Below are 15,906 nucleotides of genomic sequence, written 5' to 3'. Positions count from 1 at the left end.
GCGGGGCAAGCTTGAATCGAAAGCTGGTAGCAGGTGTCAGTCTTGTCACTGAGACACGAAGTGCACGCAGTTGGCGGCCGGGTTGCGCAGGGCGAACTCCCGAGCTCACGTGTGCTCGCCGATCTGGGTCATGGCCGGCCCGCAGGTGTCCCGGAAGTTCGTGGACACGTCCTCCGACCTCTCGGTGGACATCTCGTGTACTCTGGGGAACCAGACACAGTGCCCCGACCACCTCATGAGGTTGCACGGGTTATCTTGGGCAATCTCGGCACTCTCGGGAGCCTGCCGCGCTGAGACGGACGAGAAGGCAGTCAGAGACGGAAGTGAGACGGAAGTGTTGAGACGGAGTGCTGGATCTATTGAGACACCGCTGAGACGCTGAGAGTGAGACAGGGACGAATTCACGTGAGACTGAGACGACTCCCCAAAATTTCCGCTCATTTTTGTGCACCGGAGGTAGAGCTCTACTTTATTTTTGGCGGACATCATGATGAAATTCTGCAAAACCCTGGCCGGCCCCTCCCCTGCCCCTACCTACCTACCTACCTACCTACCCTACTTATGGGAAACTAGTAGAGGGGGCGTTCTGCAGTTAAGGGGAAACCCGGTACACGGAGCCCTCTCGGAGACCCATGTTTACATTACGGCCCTTTCCCTGCGAACGCGCACCCCCCCAGGGCTAGGGCTCTCTTGCCCGCAACCCGATCCCGATCATCTGGCCCGCTGGGTGTGCTTCTTAGGACTTAGCCCCCCGGCCCTGGATGTGAGGCTGATAATTGCACTCCAAGACCAAGTGCTCCATAGTGGATGGGTGAAGGTGGGGTACTATACCAACTAAAGTGATGGATGGTGTGGTACTCTCCTGCAACCACAGACCAGGAGACCTTCCCTGTGGCATGGCAGGCCACTCTCAGGCCCTACAAGCATCAGATCACCCATTTGGGGACCACGTTTGACATCGTGATTTCCCCGGAAAATTTCTTTGTTCTGCTGTGAAAATTCCTTGAATTTTGTTTGAAAATTCCAGCGTGAAGAGAGGGAAAACCCCGACGGGAGGGCCCAGACCTACAAGACCTACCCTACTACCCCGTCATGATGTCCGCCCCAAGCAAAAATAAAACACACATGTTCACCCGTTCGACAGGGTTCGGAAAAAGAAACGACATCCCTTCCTCCCGTAACAAAACAACACAGAACACGGATGTTGGAGAGAAAGAGATTTTTAGAAGCCAACAAGAAATCTGGCACTGACAGTGATTTGGGCTCGGCAGCTTGTCGACTACCAGCCGAAGCCGGAGTCGGAACCGTAGCCGAGATGGTCGCCGAGGGTGTCGAATATGTCATTCGCCTCGCTAGTAGAGCCGGAGCCGCATGAGTCTTGGTCGGAGGAGGAGTCGTCGGAGGACGGTCGGACCGCTCGCGCTTGTCGCGCCTGATGCGCTCTGCGAGGGTGCCGGGGTCGTGGTCGTCGTGCTCGAGCGTCGGGAAGACAGCGCGCCTTGCGACCTTGTCGGCCGAGCTGCCATCCCAGTACAAGGTGTACCAGTCGCCGCGAGGATACTGGATAGAACCAAGCGGAGGGTGACCAACCTGTACCGTCCGAGAGCGGCCGCCTGAGCGGCCTGAGCGGCCGCCTGAGCAGCCGTTGTCTTCTTGATGTTGGTCATTACAAAACATACAAGAAGCTCTGGCTGTCTGGGGTCTGGGCGGGGGGGGGGGGGGGGGGGACTCCCAAGGCCACAAGCCATGCGCAATGCCAATGGTGTCTAAGAGAGGGTTTGACACACTCCTGGATGCATGCGCACACAGAGTCACAAGCGCCTCAAGACTTCGGTCAAGAGCGGTGTGTAGAGAGCTAGAGGGACCCTGTTTCTTGTTAATGTATAATGACCCAACATAAACGTATAACATATACGAGTCCTAGAGGATAATCCCACGCGACGTTCGAATTTCCAGGTTACTGATACTGTATGTACTCGCATGTGTTGGCCGCACTGGCCCTGTGCGTGCTCGCCTGCCTCCCTTCCCGCGATCCCCGCCGCGCCCACCAAAGCTCACCCAAGATCGACACCCAAGACACGACGCGCCGCCCCTTTGTGGAGCTCAGAGCTCAATAGCGCAGCTTGGCCGCCTCCTGCAGCGCCTTGCGGTCGTCGGCGTCGCGCGGCTCCATCGCGAGGCACTCGGCGAGCCAGTCCCGCGCCTCCTGCCTCTGGCCCATCTCCGAGCAGCACTTTGCGAGCAGGAGCCGGTTGTTTGCGTAGAAGCCAGGCTCGAGCCGCTCGGCGTGGGAGAGGTGCGTGTACGCCTCCTGGTAGGTCGCCTCGGGCGGCGACGCGAAGAGCGCACTCGCCGCCTTCCGCTCGAGCCACGACAGCCTCGCCACCTCGTAGCACCACAGCCCGACCAGGTGCCGCGAGGTGGGGTCGGCGGGGTCGAGCTCCGCCGCGCGGTCAAAGTGCTGCTTGACCGCAAAGGACGACTTGATCTTGTCGGCCGTCGAGCCGGGCCTCGTGCCGAGGAGGATGGCGTACCACTTGTGCGCGGCGCCGAGCTCGGGCGCCGCCTCGAGCGCGCGCGTGGCGTACTCGAGCCCGTCGCGCAAGTGCTCCATCCGCACCTCCGACTTCGGGTCCTCCGCCTCGGCGAGCTTCTTGCACGCCCGCGCGGCGCGCCACAGGAGTTGCTCCGGTGCGCCGCGGCCGGACGAGAGCGCCGCGGTGAGCGTCTCGAGCAGTTGGGCGAAGGCTTGCTCGACAAACAGCGAGTCGCACCGCGCGTGCAGAGCCGCCTCTGCGTCGGCGGCAGCCGCCTCCGTTGCCGCCTCGGCAACCGCAGCCTCGTCAGCCGCCGCCTCGGCCGCCGCCTCGGCCGCCGTGTCCTGCTTGGCGAGGCTCTGCTCGACATTCACTGGGAACGCCGCCGCCGTTGAAGGGGCCTGGAGCTCGCCTTTGAGTTTTATTGCCGTCGCCTGCTCGAGTGCCTGACGAAGCTCGGCCGTCGCCGTCAGCTCTTGGCGCACGGCGCTGAGGTCCGCGACGGCGGCCGCGTATATCTCCTCAAGCTTCTGAGCCGCGGTCTCGAGCTTTTGCGCCGTGGTCTCTGCCATCATCAAATCGCTGCCTTGTCGCTCCGCGATGCGGAATGTGTTGTACGCGAGCGATGCAAGCGATGCGCCCACCGCGATGCCTGCGGCAGTGAAGGAGATTGCAGAAGCATAACCAGCAGACATCGAACAGCCAAGATGACAAGTCTGCAGCCCGCTCGAAAGACTTTCTTTTTCCCCATGGACCGAACAAAATCCCACATGTACCATCTGCCTCTCCATCATCTCCTTGTGTGCTTATCACAGTAGCCCCGGGACGGGGGGGGGGTCGGGCCTCACCCGGGGCTCACCGGGGCCTGGCCGTCCCCGCCCCCTCCCTCACCTGCCCCACCCCGGGACCTCACTCGCGATGCGCCGTCCCGGGGGGGTGCTCGCTGCCCGACCCAGCCAGGGGCACCACGGGCGGGCCACGCGCACGCGGCCCCGTACGCCTACCGCGCGCCCCCGGCCCGCGCCACGCCGCGGCACCACCCGCACACCGCCGAGGCGAGGGAGAGCGGCCTGTGCGGCGTACCACCGCTCACACAGAACAATACTACAAATAAACTAATAAACGGGTGAGACCCCACTCTACTCTGCACAGACAGTCCGCACTGCTCCAAACGCACAAAGTCTCTAACATCTACCGAGGCGGACGCAAAAAAGCGCGCCTCGGCGAGACGGATCGCATCACTTTGCCTGGGCCTGGAATCGCCGCACGCCAGCCTGGACAGAGGCTCGCGAGAAGCCCTCCTTGTCGCCGTCCTCATAGGTGACCTGCTGGTAACATCCCGTCTCCGGGTCGTAAGAGACGATATCTCCGACGAAGGTGCCATGGCCGCCAAAGGTCTTCATGATCATCCGCTTGCCCACCAGGTCGGTCCGCTGCACCTTGCGTGGTGGGGAGCTGAGAGCTGAGGGCGGGTCGGGTGCCCGGGGGGCGGGGTGGCGGGGGTGGGGGGGCACCCGGGGCGCCCCTCACTCTGAGGAGCTCCGCCCCGCCCCTGCCCCTCACTGCCCCGGGGGTGGGGCCTCACCCGCAGCCGGCGCGTCCCGGGGTGGGGTCTCGGGGTGAGTCCCGGGTGAGGCCCGCCCCCCCCCCGTCCCGGGGCTACTGTGATCCGCACATTGGTGCTTGGAGATGTCGTCGGTGGTGGCAGTTGTGGACCGATCGTGCCACGAGCGAGAGTCGAGAGGAGCTTGTTCAGTCAGCAAATCATCCATCCATATCCAGGTGTGGGTCGGAGTTCCTCACTTCCTCTTTTGTGAATTCCATTGGGTGAGCTTCAGATGTCAGGCCTCTCACACCCCTCCCCCTCGCTCGGCTCATGAGTCACATGTGTGGACTAGCATGTGGATTCGAACCACCGCCGGCCGGGATGGAAGGTTCCTTCGCTTGCCATGCGCCCTCTGCTTTCCATATCGTCAATCATTCTGTCTCTTCAAATTACAAGTACGGGCTTCTTCTTGAGCGCCTTCTCGTTCCACTCCTTTTCCCGCTCTCACATACACACTCTCCTAACCATACACTGGAGAGAGAGAGTCCCCCTTCTCCCAGTAAGCTAAAAGTAACGTACACTTGACTGGAGTGTGGAGACTGGACACGTACACACGTGCGTCACGCGTGCCCGCAAACAAACCAAAATCGCTCCACGAACAGGTTCAGGCCGCACATACACGCGGGCAGCCTTAGGTACTACCTTAGGTCAACCGCGCCCGCGTATAGCGCCGCGTTCCGGGGGGGCCTCTGCGCTAACCGCTAAGCGCTATCTTCTCTCGGTCGTCTCCTCGAGGGACGACTCGAGCTGCTGAGAGGGTGAGAGAGAACCGAGCAAGACCAGGGCGCGGACTCGCCCGCACCTGCCACCTCCCGGCTCTCCGCCTCACGTCTAGGACTCTAGGTCTACACACACACTCACACTACACTCTCCCAGTACTCAAAAACTCACTCTCACGTCTCACTCTCAGTCTCAGATACGTCAGACTGACAGTCAGGTCAGAGAGACGTCAGAGTGTGGGGAGAACCTTGTACCTTCGCGGTACGCTATACGTGCACGGTTTTGCGTCTGTCTCCCCTGACAGAGTGCGACTCCTCGCGACGAGGAAAGAGAAGAAACCACACAAGGACACTACGTAACAAGGTACACAAGCTCACTCGCTCAAGTACACTTCTCTGTGGAGAGACTTCTTAACACTTAAGTAAAAACCCAGGGTGGGTGTTCAATACTTGGTGTACGTCAGGAAGAGGGCCTTTTCCTCCCGCCGCAGCCAGCGCAGTAGCTGGCTGCACGCTGCGGCCGCGGCCGGAAGCTGTATCAGCGGCCAGAGCGCCACGTAGAGCTCAAAGCCGGCGCCGCGCCACGCGACGACGAGCTCCGAGTCGGAGGCCGCAAAATACTCGTGCGCCGGGCCGTCCCTGCCCTTGGCGTGCGTGCGGGCCTGCGCGCGCTGGTAACGGCGGAGGAGCCGCTCGAGTGCGGCCGGCTCGGCGTACGGGCTGCCGGCCGGGAGGAGCGGCGAGGTGGACTGGCCGAGGGAGGTGGCCGTGTAGGCGTAGTGCAGCAGCTCGGGCACGCCGGCCGCCTCAAGCGGCGGCGAGGGCGCGGCGAGGGCGGCGGCGAGCGCGGAGGCGGCGGGTGGCGCGAGGGCGGCGAGCGAGGCGGCAAAGGCGTCGCGGTGCGCGGCGAGGGGAGCGAAGGCGTCGCGGTCGGGCGAGAGGAGGACGAGGCGGAGGTGCTGGCCGACGGTCGAGACGTGCGCGTGCAAGAAGCCGCGCTCATTGAAGTGCGGCAAGCAAAGCGGCAGCCAGGACTGCGACTGGTCGTCGGCAAACTGCCGGCCGCCCCTCCCCTCGCCGCCGCCGCCCTCGCCGCCTCTCCCCTCGCCGCCGCCCTCGCCGCCCTCGGCCGCCTCGGAGATCGCGTTGAGGAGGAGGAGCAGGTCCGATGCGCCGAGCGCCGCGCGCTGGCCGCGCAGCGCCGTGAGGAGCCGCCCGTGGCCGAGCAGCACGGCGAAGAGGAGCGGCGCCGGCCGGTTCCGCCGCAGCCTTCGCGTGAGCTCGCCGCGCAGCGCCGGCGGTGCTCGCATCGCGGGCGGCGCCTGCAGCAGCAGCGAGGGAGAGGAGGTGGCGCCGCGCAGCATCCTCTGCAGAGCGCGGTCGGTGCCGCCGAGGAGCGAGCGCAGGTCGAAGCCGGCGTTGCGCGCGAACACCTCCTCCACCTTTGAGGTGAGGACAGAGAGGAGCTGCGCGTGCAGTGCGGCCAGCTGGCGGGAGAGGTAGGGCACCGTATCGCCGCACGAGGAGGAGGCGACGAGATAGAGCGGCCCACGCACGAGAAAGGCGAGCGAGGTCGCGCCCGCACGCACGTGCCGGATCTCGTCGCCGCCGCGCTGCACAAAGGACACGATTGCGGCGACAAGCGCGGCAAGATCGGCGACGGACGTCTCGTCGCCGTGCTGCAGCGAAAAGATGGGCTTGCCCGCCGAGGAGAGGACGAGGAGATGCCTGCCGCCGCGAACTTGGGACGAGCACAGCGAATCGCTGTGCGAGTCCGCTTGCGCTTGGTCAGACATTTATGGTAGAGCTGCGGTCACTAATCCGATGCCGCCAGCCAGTCTGCCACCGACTCAAGACGCACACGCCTCCATCCACACCTCTCACTCATCAGAACACCGCAGACTTGCAAACGAGGTTACTTTACGGCCCTTTCCCTGCGATCGCGCACCCCCAGGGCTAGGGCTCTCTTGCCCGCAACCCGATGCCAATCATCCGGCCCGCTGGGTGCGCTTCTGAGCTCCCCGGCCCTGGATGTGCGGTTAATGACTGCACTCCAAGTGCTCCAAGTGGGGTCGCCTCGTGAATAAACGAGTATAAACAGCGGTGTGCAAAATGCCAAGTGCGCGCGCCGCGCAGGCGAAGAGAAATCTTGACGAGCTCTCTGGGGGGCGCGAGGGCCCTAGAGGGTATCCGTGCGGGGGGGCGATGGGGTCCCATGGCCCGCCGCAGGCGCCGATTTTTTCGATTTTTCCCTCTTCTTTTTTGCGCATTTTTACTTGTTTTCATGGGAATCCGGCGTACTTGCGGCCATGCTATCACGCCTTGCGACAGCCTGTCGGCGCTGCTGACCGTGCCATGATGCACAACTGACCGCCTGCATAGCTCGCGGCCTTAGTATCAAGCATTCAGTGACGACCTGATCGTACGGCCAGTAGGAAGGTGTCCTTCCAGCTGCGTGCACGCTTCTGACGCAATGCGCGTCGCCTCGGATTGGCTGTTGGCACTCTCGAGGCTATGCCTACGCAGCCTCGCGCGCATGGGCAGTCAAGAGGGACCACGCACCTTCTCAGGACAGCGCCGGTGCCTCTCTCTTGGACCGGCAAACGTGGTGGTCTCGTGTCACCGATGTGGGACCAGTGCGGCATCGCGCCATCGACAGCTCTGAACTGCGCCTCACCACTGACCGGGAAGGCCGCCAAGTGGGCCAGCACAGGTCGCACATTGTGGCAGCAGTCAGCAGTGCATGTCTGATAGCTAGAGCAGCAGCGTCAGGGTCGCAGGGTCGGATCGTGTCAAGCCTCTCGCCCGGCCGGCCGCGAGAGAGAGTGTCGGCCGCGTGCAGACGTCGGCCTGTCTGCTGTCTGGAGTGATCTGTCGGCGGTCAGTACGACCGATCAGGTCGGAGTTTTCTGATGGTTGGAGGGTCTATCTGTATGTACTCCTCGAGATCTCTCCAAATCTGCCCTCTGATTAACCTAGCTTAATCGGGAAGTTGGTGCTAACGGAGACTAACGGAGCCGGAGCCCCGTTTCCGCACTGCTGCGCGGCGCACGGTGCCTCCGGGGGCCCCCGCGCCCCCGCCCCCAGAGGACGAGCTGGGAGCTCCCGTTCACACTCGTCTCTGGCCTTTTCTCGGAGCCGCGCCTGCGGCGCGCCGTGGTTTCTTAGATTTTTGCAGAAATCGCTCGGCGTGGTTTCTTAATCTATGCGACGCTTTCTATTATTATATCGAATGCCCGCAACCCACTGTATGGCCCGGTGTGAGGTTGCCGGAGTGCACTCCAAGTGCCACCGCTACGTAAGCGGGGAGGTAGAAGAGACACCTCTGTTTACACATCGGAACGTGGTATAAAGTACGGCAGCCTGTAGCTGTACACACGCGGCATCGCAAAAGGAGAGCTAGCGAGAGCTGCGCCTAGCCCCCGCCGAGGGGCGGCTCGTCGCCGTCGATCTCGGGAGTCGCCCCGCCGACCTCGCGGATGCGCGCCAGGAAGTTCACCTCGCGCAGCTGCCGCACGGACCGCACCGGCGCCTCCGCGAGGCGGGGCGAGGCGACCACCACCGCCAGGCACTGCGCGCGCGTGAGCGCCACGTTGAGCCGGTTCGGGTTCAGCACAAACGAGAGGCCGCGGCCGCCGCCGGCGGCGGCCGCCTCACCCTCGAGCCCGGCGTCCGCCGTGTCGGCGGCCGCGAAGTCGGAGTGACACAGGCTCAGCAGCACGACCGGCGCCTCCTGCCCCTGGAACCGATCCACCGTCCCGACGCGCGCCTTTGGGCCGAGCACCGAGCGCAGGAGGCGGACCTGCGCGTTGTACGGCGCGACGACGACGATGTCCTCCCAGCGGAGCGCGCGCGGCGCGCCGCCGCCGTCGAGCAGGTCGGCGCCGAGGAGCTCATCGCACAGCTCCGCCACCACGCGCGCCTCCTCCGAGGACGACTGGCTGTTTCCGCGGTGCTCGACGTCGACGCACTCGACGCCAGCGGCGCGGCGCAAGCGAGGCGGGCAGCCGGCTGCGGGCGGCCGCTGCCCGAGCGCGAGGGAGCGGCGGGCGGCCGAGGCGTGCGAGGAGAGGCGGCCCGAGTAGACCAGCTCCGACACGAGCGAGCAGAGGGCGGGGTGCAGCCGGTGCGACTCGGAGAGGAAGACGCCGAGCGACGGCGGCACGGTCGGCTCGCCACGCAGCAAGTACTCGAGGCCGGAGCGGCCCGACTCGGCGGGGTGGGTGCCCTCGCACGGCGCGGGCAGCTGCATCTGGTCGCCGAGCAGCACGAGGCTGTCCGCCGCGCGCGAAGCGCCGACCAGGTTTGCGAGCGGCAGCTGTCCCGCCTCGTCCACCAGCAGCACGTCGACCTGGCCGGCGAGAGCCTCGCTGGAGAAGGCCCACGCCGTGCCGCCGACGAGCAGCACGTCCTCGTCGAGCGGCTCGCCCTTGAGCGCCGACGCGCTCGCCACGCGCTCCACGCGCAGCCCCTCGCCGCAGCCGCGCTGCAGCCGCGCCGCCTCCTCCTTGTCGCCGCCAATCTTGACGACCCTGCCCCGCGCGCCCGCGCGCGAGAGCGCCCCGATCGTCTTCTCGACCATGTTGTGCACCGCGGCGTGCGAGTGCGCGAGCACGCCCACGCGCCGGCCGGCTGCGATCAGCGCCGCCGCCGCGCGCGAGCCGACGAACGTCTTGCCCGTGCCGGGCGGCCCCTGCACGCACAGGTAGTCGCTCTCGAGCCGCAGCGCCGCACCCACGACCGACGAGACCGACGCGGCCGCCGCCGGCTCGCCGGCGCCGCCCTGGAGCGCGCGGGGCGGGCGGCGCGCGAGGAAGCAGCTGAGTGCGGTGTGCTCCTCGGGCCGCTCCGCGAGCGAGCGCACCGCCGCGCGCACCGCCGCCGGGATGGGGGACGCGTCGACGTACTCGTCGGGCAGCAGGGAGATGCACCCGGCGGGCTCGACGGAGCACTCGACGCCGAAGGTGCCGCTGGCCGCGTCCGCCGTCACCAAGGCGGCGGGAAGGCCCACCCCTCCCGCCCGCTCGCCATCGTCGGCGTCGCCGCCCCCGTGCTGGCAGAGCACGACGGCGGCGCCCGCCTCGAGCTTGCTCGGCTGCGGCTCCGCCTCGTACTCGTAAACCATCCGCCGCTTGCGCGGGCTCGTCTTGTAGGGCGGTGCGCCGGTGCGGCGGAGCATCCCGAGGGTGCGCTCGTCCTCCACCATCGCCTCGGGCGCCGCGGCGAGCCAGTCGAAGCGGCGCCACCAGCCGGGCTTGGCCTCGCGCTTGTGGAAGTGCAGCAGCGCCGACAGGGTGGAGCGGACCTGCTCGCTCGCCAGCGGGCTTCCCTCGGGCCACTCGGTGGACGACGCGAGGAGGCGCTCGAGCTCCTCCACCTCGGCCGCCTCCTCGGCCGCCCTCTCCGACAGAGCGGCGGCGGGGGCGGCGGCGCCGCCCGACGGATCGTCGGCGGCCGGCCCGGCGTCGGCGGGCGGGGCGGCGGGCGGGGCGGCGGGGTGCTCGGTGCGCAAGCGCCAGACCCAGTCGGCGAGCTGCCTGGTGGAGATGCAGTCGTCGCGGTTGTACTCGAGGAGGCTCGCGAGCGTCGCGGAGGAGGCCGCGTCGCTCCCGTCCGGCGCCTCGAGCCACGCGTCGTAGACCACCACGGACTGGTCGCCCTTGGCCACGGCGGTGTCGCGGCCTCCTCCGCCGCCGCCGCGGTAGAGCTTCTCGACCGACTTGATCGAGTAGTTCTCGGTGCCGAGGAGGAGCCCGCCCCGCACCACCGCGTACAGGTCCACCAGCGCGCCGCCGCGCAGCAGCTCGTCAACCTCCGCCTCCCGCGTCGCGTGCCGCATCGCGAGCCGCCGCAGCGCCGACACCTCGTACGCGCCATAGTGGTAAATGTGCATGCGCGGCTCGGACCGCTTGAGCGAGACCGCCCAATCGACGAAGCCCTCGAGAGCCGCCTTCTCCTGCGCGTAGCTGTGCGCCCACCACGCCACAAACTCGTCGTCGTTCTCGAAGAGCGCCGCGCCGACGCCGCCGCCGCCGCCCGCCGCGGCGCTCGCCGCGACGTGTCCGCCCCGCGTCGCCGCGCCCCACAAGTACTCGCGCCCGCGCGCCGCCTCGTCCGCGGCGCCGTTCGCCGCGAAGTCGGCGAGCCTCTCCGGCGGCGCGGCCGGCCCCTCGGGCGCATGCCCCTCCGCGAGCGGGAAGCCCTCGAGGTCGAAGAAGAGGTCGGACGGCGACGGTGGCGGCAGCAGGGCGAGGCCGGCGGCGCGGCTCCACGGGAGAAGGCGGTAGGGCGGCGGCTCGTCGGGGGCGCCGCGCGCCTGCAGCTGCAGGGAGGCCTGCTCGCGCAGCCGCGAGAGCGCCGCCCGCTCGACCCCGCCGACAGCCTGGCCGGGCGGCAGCTCCGCCAGCGCTGCCGCGCTCCGGACTCCGGCGGCGGAGAGCAGCGCCGCCTGCCGCTGCGAGAGGCGCGCCACGAGGCGGAGGTCGTCCCGCGCGAGCAGCTCCGCGTCGGCGAGCCCGCGCCACTGCCCGGCGGGCGCAGAGCGCGTCGGCGCGGCCGGCGGCTCTGCGGCGGCGTCGAAGCCGGCGTGAAAGGCGAGAAAGCGCCGCCGCAGGCTGGCAAAGTGCGCGCGGTGCTCTGCGAGCCGGAAGCTGGCGACGCGGGCGGCGGAGCCGCCGAGTACGAGGGAGACCGTCTCCGGGCGCGCGCCCTGCATCTCGGCGAGCATCTCGGCGTAGCAGCACAGCTGGATCAGCTGCTGCGGCCGCACGTGCCGCGTCAGCTTTGCGTCCCACACCGTGTAGAGAGCCGGGTCGCCTCGCGAGGCCTCGTCGCGGCCGAGGAGGTCGGAGCGCACCAGAAAGTCAGCCACGCCCGCAAAGGAGCCCGCCGCCAGGGGCGCCTGGTAGATGACGTCCGGCCGCTCCCGCATCGCCTCGGCCGTCACGAGAGCCCTCTGAGCCAGCGCGTCGCCGCGCGCCTCCGCAGAGAGGTCGGCGACGCCGAGGCCGAGGCCGAGGAAAAGCTTCCGCATCGCCTCCTGCTCGCCAGCCATGCCCTTCTTCCCGAGCATGGAGAGGAACGGATCTGGCGGGTCGCGGCGAGCGGCGAGCGGGTGCGCTGGATGCTCCGCCGCGAGCCGGTCCATCCAGCTGGCAAAAGGCGACTCGTAGTACTGGACGAGGTCCGATGGCGTCCACAGGCGCGACGAGTGCGCGAGCGTGGAGCGAGCGATTGGCGCCACTAGCCTCATGTATATCACATTCGTATGTCCGCGACCGCCGGTTTTGATAAAAAAGGGCGATTCAGGCAAGGAATTAGGGAGCAGACAGTGACGATGGCGCTGGCCTCATCACGCAAACGCCACTGCCGCCTCTCGGCCGTGCCGAGCGCCCACTCGCCGCCGCAGTGCCTAACCAAACTGAACCAAAACCTAAATCTCAGTGTCTCGGTCGGGGCGGCGGCTGCGAGAGAGAGAGAGAGAGAGAGAGAGAGAGAGAGAGATGGTCTCACCCGGTGGGAGGCACCGAGGCGTCTAGGACGCTCAGCTCTACCTTAAGCTCCTGAGGGGCGCGTGGTTTTAACCACGTAGTAGGACTACAACCCACCACAGACACCCTCCCCACTCCTCACGTGTACACACTCCCTCACCCTCTCCTCTCTCCTCTCTCTCTCTCTCCTCTCTCTCTCTCCTCTCCTTGTCTGTGCTGTCTGCCTGACTCAGGCACTAACTCTGCCGATGCGTGATTGTGTGTGGGCTGCTCCGAGGGGGCCCTCTGTGCGATCCGACGGGTAGGGGGGCTGTGCCCGGGCGGTGTCCGGTGTGGAGTCCCCTTCTGATCCCGCCTGGGATGTTGGGTGTGAGGTTGTGGCGGCTTCGATCCCAAGGGGGGGAGCTGATCCCACTCAATAACCAACTCTCAGGGGCAGTAGGTGGGCGAGCTTCAGGCACGCTCATCTCGATCGTCAAGACGTTGCTACGCGCGGTCTTCCGCGGGGGGAGCTGCGTCGACGGGTGCGGGACCGCGGCGCAGCCAGTGCCGCGGCGAGGCCTCCGGCTGTTTGCGGCGGGCGGCTTGCTGCTCGCTGCGATGGCGAAAAACTCGTCTCGCCACACGCCAAGGGCTTATGCTCTGGCGAGACGTGAGGCGCATGCGCCCAGGAGGGGAGGGGGCATGTGTAACGACACTGCTAGAGATGCCTTTCGGGGCCCAGAGATAAAACTTCTGTGATGCCATGCGTGACCTAGTAGTGTCCCCAGCTATGGGCGTGTCCACGTTGGAGCCAGGTGTGGTGTGGGCGCGAGAATAGCTCCGCCGTTCATGGAGGCAACCGATGCGAGTCGACTGGTGTGTGTCGTCGTGGTTTCGTATCAAGAATTCTCTCTCTCTCTCCGGCGGCTGCGCTTGCCGGACGATGACGTTCCGGGCTCCTCGGGCGCCGCAGCAAGCAGCAGCCTCAGCCGACGTGCGCACTCCTCCTTCCGCGACGACCACAGGCCTGGAAGGTCTTTGCACATACATGGCCGGACGAGGAACTCTCTCTCTCTCTCTCCACGAGTGTCACACGAGTTCGAGCCAGGAGGTCCATGTCACGGCACCGCCCTCAGCGTGCTTCTTTCTTTTTTGTTTCCAATGTTTCAGCTAAAAGAAATAAAAAAAGCAGACAAGCAAAGGGAATGTGTATGATAAAATAAATAAATACAACGGACATCCCAAGCTAGGGCTGGGTCGAGGACAGACACGTCCCCACCTTTGCAGGATTTTGCAAAAGCGAGGGGGGAGGACTTGTGTATTTGTTTGCGCGAGAACTTCTTTGTTTAGCGCCAAAGAAAGAAAGAAAGAAAGAAAACACACAACCCAAGGGAGGGATGGGAGAACGGCACGCCGCCACCCACAGGGATTTTAAGGAGAGGAGTGTGGTGCGCTAGCCGTCGCCCACCCTGGGGAGTCTGCCTCTTCGTATCTCTTTTCGCAGTCTCTCGCCGCTTCTCGCTGCAACCTTGTTTAGCGCCAGTCCCGTGCCCATGGCGCGTCCGATAATTCTTGTTAGCTGGCAGAAGGATCCGTCCATCAAGACGCGTCGTCAGGCTGCGCTCACCGTCATGCTGCGCGTCGTCGACCGCCTCTCCGCTCGGGGGCCAAGCCAAGGCGCTGCGTGCCCGAGTAGCCTTATCGTAGGAACCTTTCATGCTCCAAGGTGACGCAGCCAGCCCCATCCGCCCCCCTTGCTCAGACTCTTCCCGCTTGATTGAAGAAACCAGAGGGGTGAGGAACCACCCCGACCCAGTCAATGGCGCGTCGGGGCCAGCGCCTTCAAATGCGCCCCAACCCTCCACAGCTGCCGCCTCATCCTGCGCTGCCACCGGTGCGCGCCGGCTTGAGGCTCTTCGGGCACACGAGGACACATGGCGGAAACGTCTGCCCACTGTCCGCGCAGGTGTGCGGCGCTCGTCGAGGGCGACGGCAGGGCGTGCTCCCGGACGTCTCATAGAGGAGGAGCCGCCGGATGACGCGGCGACAGCACGCCAACAAATTCCGGTGGAGAGTCCGGCCGCTCGGCTTCGGCGGATGGTGTACGAGGGACAGGGTAGTCGTTCTCTCTAGCTCCCCTTCTAGCTCTTAGCATGAGCTGCGCCCTGTGTCCGACCCCTTTTGCGCAGCAACACCTTAAACTTTTCAGGCCCTCCAAATTCGGGTCGGAGCGTAGCGGAGTGGGCCCCGAGTTTGAAAAGGGCTCGACGGACGCTTGCGTCCTAGCCTCCAACAACGCCTCCCCGGCGCAGAGGGGCCCCCGGAGGGATGCTCAACCGCTCCACGCCACGCCGCTTGCGGCGGTCCTCTTCCCAGCTCCGCTGAGGGCCCGTGCGTTATATAATTCTTGTGTCCGTAGCTCTCCGTTCGCATACGTGCATGTATGCAGACTCTCGCACGCAGGTGTGTACCAAGGGCAGCACGAAATCTGGCGGCGTGCCCTCTCTGCGACACTGCTTCGCTGCGAGGAGGCAAGCACGTAGATGTCTTGCTCGGTGACCCGGCAAATGCCGTCAAGCCCGCCAGCGACGGCGGGCCGCTCCAGGGCATCGGCTCCGGCGACCGGGGCTCCGGCTTGACGTATCGGCTTGGGAGAATGGCGCCCGGCATGCTGGCATCGCTGCAGGAGCTTGCTGCCAAGGCAGCAGCGAGTCCGAGGCAGGGGGTCTGGGTGGTGAAGGCGCAGGCGCCGCTGGACAACAGCTCCGACGCAGCGGGCGGGATAGGCCGCATGACGCCAGCCACGCTGCTGCTGCACGACGAGGCATTCGAGTTTGTGCACTTTGTGAAGGAGGTGCGTCTACAGTGCTGAAGAGCGACACGGCCTCCTCCTCACCCTCGCCTCGACGTTTGCACCGGTAGGAGGAGGCTGGGCACTCTGCGCTGCTGCGGGCGACGCTGCGGCAGCCGGCCCAGGTCGCCTACCTATATGCGGAGCATCTTCCCCCGGACAACGCCTCGCCAGAGCGCTACCTCCGTCTCTATGTGGAGTCGCAGCCCGAGGCGGAGTGGTGAGATAAATAAAAACGGACACCTCTACTGTGCGATGGGCAAAAAGGAACAGGTCCCCGCCCGTGCGATCTTTGTGCATGGTTCTTTGTGGGTGTGGTCGGCGACTAGCCGGGGTCGTCCTCGCCAGCACTAGCCGTCTTCCACATCGGGTCCCTCGGGTTCCTGCTGCTCCTAATCTCTTCGTACGCATCCTCCTGCTGCGTCTGTGATCTCCGCAAAGTCCAAAGAGGCAAAAAGTCGTGCTCCCGCCTCCCTCCGTCGTCTCGCTAGTCTCTGCTTCATCATCACTGGCGTCTCTCCTCTTCCTTCTCCCCTTCTTGTATGCTTTGCACATCGCGTCGATTCCTTTTCGCGTGAGCACCACCCTGAAGCCCGCCCAGCGGCTGAACCCCGCTCCCTAAGTCGAAGGTGCATCCTGAGGGAGGGTGTAGAGGATGTAGAGTGTAGAGCGCTGTAGAGCTGTAGAGATGTAGAGCGCTCTGGAGCGCTGTGGAGCTGTA

At 65.7% G+C, this 15,906-nt stretch overlaps 4 protein-coding genes across 4 annotated transcripts; 1 reads left to right on the top strand and 3 right to left on the bottom strand.

The window, feature by feature from the left end:
* Positions 1-1,880: 1,880 nt before the first annotated feature.
* EMIHUDRAFT_434802 (hypothetical protein) lies at positions 1,881-3,229 on the bottom strand. The gene has a single exon (XM_005780878.1). It carries the CDS (start codon positions 3,110-3,112, stop codon positions 2,111-2,113), a length of 1,002 nt encoding a protein of 333 aa, XP_005780935.1. The 5' UTR covers positions 3,113-3,229; the 3' UTR covers positions 1,881-2,110.
* Positions 3,230-5,305: 2,076 nt separating this feature from the next.
* On the bottom strand, positions 5,306-6,658 carry EMIHUDRAFT_204396 (hypothetical protein; the record flags this gene model as incomplete). The annotated part of the gene is made up of 3 exons (XM_005780877.1): positions 5,306-5,650; positions 5,840-5,917; positions 6,095-6,658. The coding sequence occupies 3 exons, from the start codon at positions 6,656-6,658 to the stop codon at positions 5,306-5,308; spliced, it is 987 nt and encodes a 328-aa protein (XP_005780934.1).
* A 1,619-nt stretch (positions 6,659-8,277) lies between these two features.
* On the bottom strand, positions 8,278-12,114 carry EMIHUDRAFT_99975 (hypothetical protein; the record flags this gene model as incomplete). Its single annotated transcript, XM_005780876.1, has 1 exon — positions 8,278-12,114. One exon carries the CDS (start codon positions 12,112-12,114, stop codon positions 8,278-8,280), a length of 3,837 nt encoding a protein of 1,278 aa, XP_005780933.1.
* A 2,255-nt stretch (positions 12,115-14,369) lies between these two features.
* EMIHUDRAFT_204393 (Hypothetical protein) lies at positions 14,370-15,409 on the top strand (the record flags this gene model as incomplete). Its single annotated transcript, XM_005780875.1, has 3 exons — positions 14,370-14,434; positions 14,810-15,188; positions 15,257-15,409. 3 exons carry the CDS (start codon positions 14,370-14,372, stop codon positions 15,407-15,409), a joined length of 597 nt encoding a protein of 198 aa, XP_005780932.1.
* Positions 15,410-15,906: the final 497 nt, after the last annotated feature.

The sequence above is a fragment of the Emiliania huxleyi genome (assembly GCF_000372725.1).
Source record: "Emiliania huxleyi CCMP1516 chromosome Unknown EMIHUscaffold_21, whole genome shotgun sequence".
Taxonomy (NCBI): Eukaryota; Haptophyta; order Isochrysidales; family Noelaerhabdaceae; genus Emiliania; species Emiliania huxleyi.
The sequence above is the reverse complement of the archived record's forward strand: the minus strand, read 5'-3'. Positions and strand labels throughout refer to the sequence as shown.

What these genes read in the sequence shown, in the direction of transcription:
- EMIHUDRAFT_434802 (XM_005780878.1), bottom strand. Translation starts at nt 3,112, where the DNA reads ATGATGGCAGAGACCACGGCGCAAAAGCTCGAGACCGCGGCTCAGAAG.